The sequence below is a fragment of the Electrona antarctica genome, assembly GCF_951216825.1.
Source record: "Electrona antarctica genome assembly, chromosome: 17".
Lineage (NCBI taxonomy): Eukaryota > Metazoa > Chordata > Actinopteri > Myctophiformes > Myctophidae > Electrona > Electrona antarctica.
Window position 1 is genome coordinate 44,140,070 of NC_136798.1, and position 11,430 is coordinate 44,151,499.

At 39.8% G+C, this 11,430-nt stretch overlaps 1 protein-coding gene across 1 annotated transcript; it reads right to left on the bottom strand.

The window, feature by feature from the left end:
* Positions 1-3,904: 3,904 nt before the first annotated feature.
* On the bottom strand, positions 3,905-10,388 carry LOC306941546 (zinc-binding protein A33-like). Its single transcript, XM_079527065.1, has 2 exons — positions 10,260-10,388; positions 3,905-6,178 (listed from the first exon to the last, which is right to left on the bottom strand). Exon 2 carries the CDS (start codon positions 6,116-6,118, stop codon positions 4,814-4,816), a length of 1,305 nt encoding a protein of 434 aa, XP_079383191.1. The 5' UTR covers positions 6,119-6,178; positions 10,260-10,388; the 3' UTR covers positions 3,905-4,813.
* Positions 10,389-11,430: the final 1,042 nt, after the last annotated feature.

Below are 11,430 nucleotides of genomic sequence, written 5' to 3' on the forward strand. Positions count from 1 at the left end.
GTTGATCCCCTTGATCAGGTTTATGGCAGTATTCCGTTAGTAATTATCATCTTGTGAATTAACTGATAATGTTTAATGAATGTATCAGATTTGAATTGACGGACGGACAGATAGATTTAGTCAGTTTGTAATTAAACTGTTATCGTGATATGATTAGACAAGTATGTATTTGTGTTGATCAAATATGTAGTTTGTCATATATCAGGCATGTTCAGGCTTCAATCATTTTATTTGTTATTACGGTGACATATTTGATGTGATTATTGATAACATGCTTTTATTTTGTAGTTTAATCATTTAAAATTCAATTTTGAATTTGATTGATTGATTGATTGATTGATTGATTGATTGATTGATTGATTGATTGACTAAATAACAAGAAGGAGGGAGCTTGCACAAAAAGAAAATCACTCACTGTTTTACACATGTAAACCTGTGATTGTGACAATAAAGCTGATTCTGATAAATTGATTGATTTTATTGAAAAAGAAAATCTAAAAAGTTGCAAATACATATGACCCTATATTTTTAAATAGGATATAAAAAAAAGCTTCAGCACTTACTTCCATTCTATAATCCATAATAAGTACATATTCATTCATGTTTACAGTATTTTCAAATACATTAAAATACAGATTATTACATTGAATCTGGCCACATAAATAACATGACTCATGTCATACTGTACATGTGGCACACTCATAATGTTAATGTGATCACAACAATACATGGTCAAACATTTTAAAATAAAATAGAAACCAAACTATGACTGGAATTATTTCACACTATGGAAATAACACCAGTCAGAGAATCGTTTATACCAGAGAGTTGCATAGGAATCTGAGTTGAGCATAGGTTACAGTTACAACAACTAGATAAAGTGGGCACAGGTCTCCACCAGGGCAGGTCAGGTTGTGGCCTCCTGGTGGCGCTATAATAGGCCAATTTGAAAAGGGTGCCATTTCTTCTTACGCCTTGGATGGCAATTGGATGATTTGAGGCATTTTGTTCCAAAAATGTGTTTTGCAAAAATCCACCTGTTGGTGGCACTATAACAGGCCAATGTGAAAAGGGTGGGATATATTCCTCAGCCTAGTAGGAAAGTCTGTGAAAGATTTCACGTAAATTGCACGCTGTGTTCATGAGGCTTTTTGTTAAAAACGGGCCAATCCTGCAAACTTTGAAAGCCAATGTTAGCCAATTAGGATGGAAGTTCCAGACCCCCAGGAATGCGCCCAGGGGGCCGGGCCGGTTCCGACGTGCCGCCCGTGTCCGAAACGGTTGAGAAATGACAGAGTTACTGTGTGCCGGTCCCTCTACTGTACTGTACTGTACTGTACTGTACTGTACTGTACTGTACTGTACTGTACTGTACTGTACTGTACTGTACTGTACTGTACTGGCACACCCGAAATCATCATATATACAGTTAATATGTGCGTGTGTGTTTGTGTGTGTGTTAGGTTGCGCACAGGTGGTGAAAAACAACCATGCTGTTTTCATGCTCATACCTACCCAGCCAGCCAGCCAGGCAGGCACCCACCCACACACATAAGTCCGTAAGGGAGTGGTTGCACCACTCAAAAAAAGAAAAATACATTGTACTTAAAGGACCACTTCATCACTTTTCAACATCTCTTCAAATAATTGGTCCTCACTAATGATCATGATAAAACACCACCATTTTTTCTACTCAGTCTGTGTCTCATCATGGGAGGGCTGTGGGCAGTTCAGAAACCCGTCCACCAGTGACATCGTCGATGCGGGAATCCAACCTATAGATAGAAACTGCAGGCTTTCTAGTCCTGAAAAGTTGCAATGCGAAAATGGAAGCCATCGTTCTCACGATAATACAAATCTAAACTAATCTAATCTAAAAAACATTGCCTAACGATGATGCCTCACTGGTGGACGGGTTTCTGAACTGCCCACAGCCCTCCTATGAGACACAGACTGAGTAGAAAAACATTGTGCCATTTTATCATGATTATTAGTGAGGACCTATTATATGAAGATAGGTTGCAAAGTGGTGAAGTGGTCTTTAAGTGCAGTACTTAGTAAGAAGTGGGGATTTAAGATCATAACATTATAGACGTACATTCTTATTCTTTGAAGAGGAACATTCCTGCTTTGAGTGTTTCTGTGCATGCAATTCCCTTTGAAAGAGTAAAGGTCTTCTCATTTCTAGGTGTGTGGATATGGATGAAAAACTGAAACATGAAGAACTTGTATACATCAAGCTTTGCAAAAGATACACAATATTAGGCTCAGGATGATTTTACGTTTTGTTATTTTCAGAACGTTTCCCCCCCCCCCCCCCCCCCAATTATCATCAACACTGCCCATGATCTTCAGTCTACAGTGGTGGAATCCGAATGTATAATGCATTTATAAACATAATTGTATTATTTCCCATGATACCAGACTACAGAGTGTTGCCTATAATGATGCAATTTTACAGATCGTATTCGTATCTATATAAAGAAATGCAAAGTATTATTGCCTCTGTTGGACGTTAATCACACTAAAGTAGGTCAACAAGACTCATTGAACTAGACAGCTAAGACTAGTCAGTTTCATTTCTCCCCAAAAGCCCTGCCGTAGCTAAGGTGGATGACAACTGATGACTATGAGTTATATCAGGGGTCTGTAACCTTTTTCACTCCCTTACGGAGATGTGTGTGGCTGGGTGGCTGGGTCTGAGCATGAAAATAGCATGGTTGTTTTTCACCACCTGTGCGCAACCTAACACACACACAAACACACACATGCACATTATCAACTGTGTATATGATGATTTCGGGTGTGCCAGGTGTGTACTGAGTACATGTTTTCTCAGTGTGACATTACGTTTAATTATGACACCACATCAAAATGTAATCTCCAACATGTTTTGATTTTCCGTAGGCTATAAATTACCTTTATTTCTTCTTCTTCTTCTTCTTCTTTAAAACATTTTTTTCTTTCACATCAGGATGTAATGACATTAGACAATATAACCCACCTATCTCCCAGACTCCCTCCCCTCCCCATCCTTATCAGTTTGAACGAATGTAGAATTATGTGCAGGATGTCATTTGTACAATACTGTAGAAACAAACTTTCGCACACCTAGAGATAAGGCTTATATGGACAGGTGCGTATATAGGCCAGTAGTAGACATCAATGATAAGGAAAAAGATACACCCGCACACTGATTTATATCTGCTCGGTACATGAGTCAATTCTTTAATAAAGGCAACGTTTCGGTCCCTCCAGACCTTCCTCAGGCAACTCATGTACCGAGCAGATAAACAGTGTCTTTTTCCTTATCATACAGTATACTGCCCTTCCCTACAAAGGCAAAGTGCAGTAACAACACACTTAATTTATGTGTGTATCCCAAAAGGTGAAATTACTAGCCTTCGTGATTTGGCGGCATAAACAATTACCTCATTACCAGTTCAAACACTTTTAAACCCATTATTATTATTATATCCCATTATGTTTTCCCATAGTTACTGCACTTTAGCTTAGTAGGACAGTATAGATGAGAGTGGACTGAATTTAACTGACTAAACCTTTTTTGAATACTTTCTGGGTGGGAACCCCTTTTGGTGTTTTAAGGATTATGTTATACTTTAGCTATTGAAAAAATATCAGATCTACAAGCTCATAGCACGGCACCCCCACATATGCCAGGGTGCCAGTGATCACCCTCCATTGTGGCTAGTTATAGGATGAGCTTCTATTTCAGACCACACGTACCATAATCCACTCCTGTAACTTTCGCCAGCAAAATACTAATGAAAATAATATTGCGGTGCAAACGTCTGTCTCGTCGATACATATTGTCTCTTTATTGATATTTTAATATCACAATAATTCATGTTTCAATTCAATCATTTTGTATTTGTTGCATAAGAACATGCCACCATATCAACATGTGATTCAAAACTGAACAATATCGCCTTTCTAATATCAAAATATCTAATCTAACCTTTTACTTCATCATACGAGTGTCAAGGAAAAGTTGTGAGAAGAAGCGATCTATATACCTACAAGCTCATCATGACGCACTTTATGTAGACTGATACCATTTTAAACAGAGTTAGAGCATGTTACGTAGACAGCACTAATTGCATGTTTTGTAGTCATAGGACTTTATAGTACATATGTATAATATATAATATAGTATAGTATAGTTTACATATATAGTTTCATGATATAGATACTCCACTGTTACGTTCTTAGCTTACGCATTTCTCATGATAACTACTTTTTATATATGTGATGTATGCCATGCTTTTTGTTATTGCTCTGGATTAAGAGCGTCTGCTAAATGCCTAAATTGTAAATTGTATGACGCATTGTGAGCTTGTAAGATCTGATATTTCCACTGTTTCTCTTAGTTTCCGTTACATTTACAGAAAGAAAATGTATGGTTTTGGACTCACACGGTTTCCACCCGACGGAGGCAATATGACAAACACTACAATATAAAACATGCTAAAGTATCAATAATAATAATAATCATATCAAACCTTTCATCGTAACACCAATACAATTCCAAACAGTCAACAGATTGATAAATGATCAAATACAAACTAAACACATGCTATAAATCCATCAATACATATCAACTAATATTGTAATTCTAATTTAACTGATAAATGAATCAATGAACATCAATAATCGGTCGGTCTAATTCCAGAGGATACCAGATATTTAAGTAAACAATCCCTTCTGATCACCGTGGATAACCCCTAATCAATACCAGATCTGCATGAATATTCATTGAGCAGAGCTTTGTTTCCCCTCAACACTAGACATTTTAACTGTGGTTTTCCAGTGTGACAACGATCTTCCCTGGTAACACCTTCAGAGGCTGATCATGAATTGTTGTATCATTACAACAAACAATCGGAAAGACCCTCTTAGTGAAGGTGTGTGTGAAGGTGTGCAGGTGTGTGTTAGTGTCCGGGTCAGAGAAGGACAGCTCTCCTCCGTCCCAGTCCAGCTGGACTCTGATCCTCCGGGGATAAAAATCACGACAATACGAGATCTCTGAGAGATCTTCGGAAGTCTCATCTGTAACAAAATCATCAGTCCATGATCCGAAGATTGCTGCATAGCCATAGTCAGATTGATTGAACTGTAAGATCCACTTATCACCTCCCTCCTCATACACACCCAGCTGCCACTTGCTAATGCCTCGAACCTCAACATCCCAGCTGTGAGTCCCTGAGTTAAAGCCCTCAGCACCCAGAACCTTTGTGCTGTAACGTAGGAAGGGATGAATGTAATCTAGGTCCTCTGGGTCCTCAGGAAACTGCTGTTCCATTACACCTCTCACGCCGGTCAGATCATCAGACAGGATGTATTCTGGATAGGCACTGATGGGGTCCAGGATCACAGGAGTGTAGGAGACAACGTCCTTCATCTTGTCCCAGACTCTAAAGGCCAGGTTGCCCAGGTGTTGGGCCACGTCTATCCATGGTGCTGCCGGGTGTGGCTCCTGCAGTTTGAGCTGGACTCTTTCCATTGTGGTCTTGTAGTTCAGCAGGAACGAAACAGAGTCGTCGGCTCTCAGCTGGTCCTCGGTCGCTTGGATTGCATCGGAGAGGGTCGCCATGTCTCTGTTCAGCACATCTCTCTTCTCCTTTATCTCCTGAATCGTCAGTGTTTCTTCAACCCTCAGAGCAGAGATCCTGGCCTTCTCCTCCTCCTGTAGGAACTGATGAAAGTTATTGAACTGTTCCTTAATCTGTGTCTCTGTGTTCTGGGCCTGAACCTTGATGTAATTTTCTCTTAGGTCGTAATTTGTTTTAACTTCATTAAAGTCCTCCAGTTTCTTCTTTAAAGGCCTCAGTAATTCGTGGACTTTCGAGTCACTCCAGCCTTTCTCCTCCACAAACTTCTCACACAGGTTCTTCAACACCAGGTTTGTAGGAGGATGGTTACTGGAGGATGTTGTTTTACAAACAGGACAATCATGTGCTGGTCTTCCTGTCCACCATCGCTGCAGACAGTCTTTACAGAAGCTGTGGCTGCACGACAGCACTAGGGGATGTCGAAAGATGTCACAGCACACCGGACAGGTGAGCTCTTCTTCCAGACGAGCCAGACGTGAAGCCATGTTGTCTGCAGTCACACTCTCTGGTCTGCAATGTTCACTGAGGGTGTTACACCAGGAATACTAGGAGGAAAAAACAACAACAATAACATTGTGAGTCATAACAGTTAAGTAGATGTAGTAGTGGTATAATTACTAGTGGTGGTAGTATTCATAGTAGCAGTACTCATATTAGTACATGCTCTAGTTATAGTGATAGTAATACTACTAGAGCAAATAGCAGTAATAATATCTGTATTTTGTTTTTCTTCTTCAGTTAAGGAACACTTGACTTCACCCATTTTCAACCTATTGTATGCAATCATGTGATGTTATTATACATATACAGCCATCTGTATTATTGAGTAGTATGAATGTATTGTATTTAGTGTAAAAGTCGCTCTGGATTAAGAGCGTCTGGTAAATGTCTAAATTTGTATATATTTGTCGTTGTGTACTGTTTGCATTCTCCATTGCTTTCTGTATTATCCCGATTTCTGAGGTGGTACAGTTGGTTGACATGTAGAGACTGTGGTAGAGACTGTGGTAGAGACTGTGGTAGAGACTGTGGTAGAGACTGTGGTAGAGACTGTGGTTATCAGTTTGTCATGATTTAGAAGACATTTTTAGAATCTGGTCTCAGGTCTAAATGGGTTAAAGGTAGGGTAAGTGGTATTGTTTGGTTAAAAAAAAACATTGTTTTGGTTAAAGGTTAAATCATATACTAATAGTAAGGGAGAGCCTGGTCGGTTGGTGGGGTAGGACGGTTTCACGTCGGCCTGGATACCATGCAACACTTTTTCGACACGTATTTCCGGTGATCTCATTCGATTCCACATCGCCTATTTGAGTGTTTTCTGTTTATTTGCTGACGATTGTTAATGGATTTAATCTGTTAGGCTGATCTGTATGTTAACCCCATGCGAAGATTCCATTGAAAAATATGCATTAGCCTTTGAGCTAGCTAGCAAAACATAACAAACAGACGAGGGCAGGACGAAAGCTGCATCCTTGCGCCTTTACGCATTGTCTGTTTTTTTTATTTTTTTTCATATGCCAGAGAAGATTTCTTTTTACAGCTCTATAGCAGTGATTTCATTTCAAGGACCCCCAGTTTGACATGCATTAGTCTACGGACCCCCATTTAGTCTACGGACCCCCACCGCTGGCCTATGTAGGCTATAGGCACTTTTCATTTTGTTGTAGGCTGTATTGAAGCATAATTGAGCGTTAGATGCCAGAAACATGACTTAATAGCTTTATTTAGGACGATTTATGTGAGGGTGCCTTTCGCCCTGCCCCTATGAAGCTTTCGTCCTGTCAAAAGCGCTGTGCGGAATTTAGCGCGAGATCACTTTACTTGCCGATTGCGTCCGACTTGTTTCACCAAAATTAAAAAACACTGCGGGTAATGGGAGAGGACAAGTGTATCTTGTTCACAAAAAAGTTTGGTTACTTGAAATTAATTAATCTCTGTGCAGGGAGGGAATTAGTAAAATGGGCGTCAACCGTCCAGGCTCTTCCCTACTCATTGGATAGTGTTGGTTCAGTAACATCACAATATAGAGCTTTTTAACACTTATTTCAACCAAGGAAAATCACTTCCCCTGCCATTAAATCTGTGAGATAAGGTTTCTACAGTTTGTATTTTCTAAAGTTTGTCTGTAATTATTTATACTTATAATATATTCAGTTTGAAATCCTTTGTCCTGTTCATTTATGTTGTGACCTTTACACCCCTAGAGGGTTGTAACATAATTATTAAATCATCCGTAACAACACAATGGATTAAAAATGATCCTTAGTTTATGGATAAATACGTAAAAATTATATATCAAATACAAATCCATTTTGTAAGCTATTTGTATTGAATATTTTGTTTCTGCATTTCACCAAGCAGTGTGCTAATCAGGATGACCACATGGGGGAGCTGTTTGGCCTTAAGTGTCTTACTCAGGTTCACTCTCACACAGCGCCTGGAGTAGCTAACCTTTGGACTACTCTGGCCTTCCAGTTCCATGACTGAATCAGCCCGATAAAACTCAGTTAGCTGCCGCCCTCCACAAACAAGACAGTTAAAATGTCCAGGCCCATAAAACTCAGTTAGCTGCCGCCGCCCTCCATGCCTCCACAAACAACTAAGACAGTCAAAACGTTCAGCCATGTCACGTTGCAGATCTGTAAATGTCTTCTCTGATGTAATATGGCTAAGGTTATAATGAAACGGTGATCTAATTATTTAAAAAAAAAAATCCCTGTCACATTGATTCATTTCTTAACCTCATTCGCTTTACAGTGCATCAAAACACCACACATTAAAGGGATAGTTCAGATTTTTTAACCTAAGCTGTATGAAATATAGTAGTTGCAACTGTATTAATTGATTGCCCGAGTCCCGTGGTGGGAGTTCTGCTCTGGTTTTGGTGAAATATGAAGTAGTTCCGGTCATTTTGTGGGGGGCATTGGGGCCACGCATTAAAAGTAAATGAATCCACAACTAACGTAATTTGCATTGAGCATGTACAGTATTTCTAAAATATTAGCGCAACTTTCGTTCAACTTTGACCCCTCTATCACATGGAACTATTTTTTGGGCGTAGTGATATGGACACAAAAAGCATATAGTTCCGAGTGATAGAGGGGTAAAAAATGAACGAAAGTTGCACTAATATTTTAGAAATAGGTCAACAATACAAATTACGTTAGTTTTGTGGATTAATTTACTTTTAATGCGTGGCCTACTACCGCAGAACTCGCACCACGGGACTCGGGCAATCAATTAATACAGTTGCAACCACTATATTAATGGCAAGTATTTTATACAGCTTAAGTTAAAAAAAATCAGAACTATCCTATTTCACTTCTCATTGTGTTTGAAAATACTGCAAAACGCTAAACGCAGTTTTCATATTTTGTCTATGTATTTCCCAACATTGACACAGTTGGCTGCACTTTTTTTTTTACTATTTGGCATATACTACAGATACGAGGTATGGACTACAACCGCAACAGCACACAGTTAATTATTGACAGTATGTGGGGGGTTGATTGCACGGCTTCAGATTTAATGTACAGTGAGCATTTGCCGTCTGTATACTGTGGCAGATTATGTAATTTTGTTACAGAACATAAAATGAAAAACAATGTTGTTTTACAGCAATGCATAGCACAAGGTAAAACAAAAGGCAAATGTTGAAATGAAAAATGCAGCTCTTAGACAGACCTGTACACATGCAGTGTTGTGTGATTAATTACATTGAGTCTAGCCAATACATTTAATGGAGAATTTCAGACTAGAAGGCTTTCTTACGTTTATTTGTAGTCGTTACGTCCCCACCAAAGAGGTCCAGGTGTTATTTTGTGCAAAAGCGCATTATTGGCTATTTCCCCTAGCCCTCAATTAATTTAATTGAATTGCATTGAATTGAATGGGGCATTGTTGTGCTAATTTGCTTATTTCCACCACTCAAAAAATATTTTTTGTATATATCCTCTCTTCATAATGTAAATAGTATCCCAAGCGGCACACTTTACTACTTATGTCGATGGAAATAAAGCGAATTAGCACAAAAAGCCAACCCCCATTGAGGGCTTATGGTAGGGGAAATAGCCAATAATGCACTTTTGCACAAAATAACACCTGGATAACACCTCTGTGATGGGGATGTAACAACTACAAATAAAAGTAAGAAAGCCTTCTAGTCCGAAATTCTCCTTTAATGAATACATACATCTTATATAAATGTAACGCTACTGTATGGGATATTCTTTGCAGATAAGTTGCAGTGAAGTAAAACTATTCAACCAATTTTGAACCAAATAGGCTACATTTTGATCAACATGACATAATTTAAGCAATGACATACTGTAAGTTGTTACCGTGTTGTGGAAACTGACATACGGTGATGTAGGTTAATAGTAATGTAGGAACTGCAAATAATTGTACATTAAACCGTACTTTGCATGCATGTGCATTTACTGTTTGTTCAGAAGAATGCAACATATCTTCTATGTGCAGGTGAACATATTTCGAGAATCTCGATTCTGATCTGAGACCAAACAAAATGAAGTTAGATTTGAAGGTAGTTTTTCTATCTGTAGGAGTAGTAGTTTTATAATAAGTTGTTCTCGTTTTGAGTAAGGTTTGATCCGTGGCTGTTCTTACCTCAGATTGAAGCAGTTCCAAAGCTGGCTGGCTGGTTGGCTGGCTGTCTCTTTGTCTTGCGGGCAATCTTCCAGGTTATTCAACTAATCTGTCTATCAATTGTTCTAATCGTTGATGGATTGACTGATATCTGTCTCTCACAGAGCCTGTTATGTCTGAAGTGAACGTCAGTACTCTAGCAAACAAACAGGAAACAGGAAATTAACTTTGATTTATTACCTTGTGATGTGTGTGCCCCCGCCCCCCTAAATACGCCCCCTTTCGGGGTTAGTGGTGATAGCGTGACGTCACTCCATAGACGCTACATGTTAACAGAGGTTATTTAAGAAGTCTACAACTTTTGTTTTCTCAAGGTAAGGTTTGTTCTATCTGCTCGACCTGATTTACCATCTTGTTTGCTTCATAATAATATTGGTCTGTCACATTTTTACATTAGAAAATGTACTTAGATTCTCCAGAGAAAAAAACGTGTAAATGCCCATGTTAAAGTCACCACTATTTACCGGAAGTGGGCGTGAAAAACGGGCTGTGAGATAGGCCTATTGGGCGTTGCAGTTTGAGGCATAGTGCAAGAGGGGGCGGAAGTGTGGAAGGCACGTTACGTCACGCTGTCACTCAAGTGATTACTGGCCAATCACAGCGCATCTTTTCCGGGACTTATCAGACCCGAACATGCAAGCTCATGCTTGGTAACCTGACTTGATGCCCGGCCACAAAACGGCCTGGCCAATCAGCAGCAGCTTCTAGCAACTTCTAGCAGCAGCTTCTAGCTTCTAGCTGCTGCTGATTGGCCAGGCCGTTTTGTGGCCGGGCATCAAGTCTGCCTGAGAGTTCCCAGATGGGAGCAGGAGGGGAGAACCCAGTGTACTCTCTGCTGCCCCATCTGGCGGAGTCAGGTTACATGCTTGGGGCTTCGCAAGGAAATCTCGGCACATACGCTAAGCAAAGCAAAGCAAAGTTCTTTGTTTACCCAGGGTGAATGGACTAAGCTCGAGATGCTTGTTTACAGCCAGACCCTGCTCATAGAACATTTCATGGTAGGGGTTCAATGCCTTGCTCAAAGGCACTTCAGCTGTGGTAATTTTAACGTGCCAGTCCGGGGATTCGAACTGGCGACCTTCCGATAACACCGCTCCGCAATGCCCGAACGGTGTGTGTGTGTGTGTGTGTG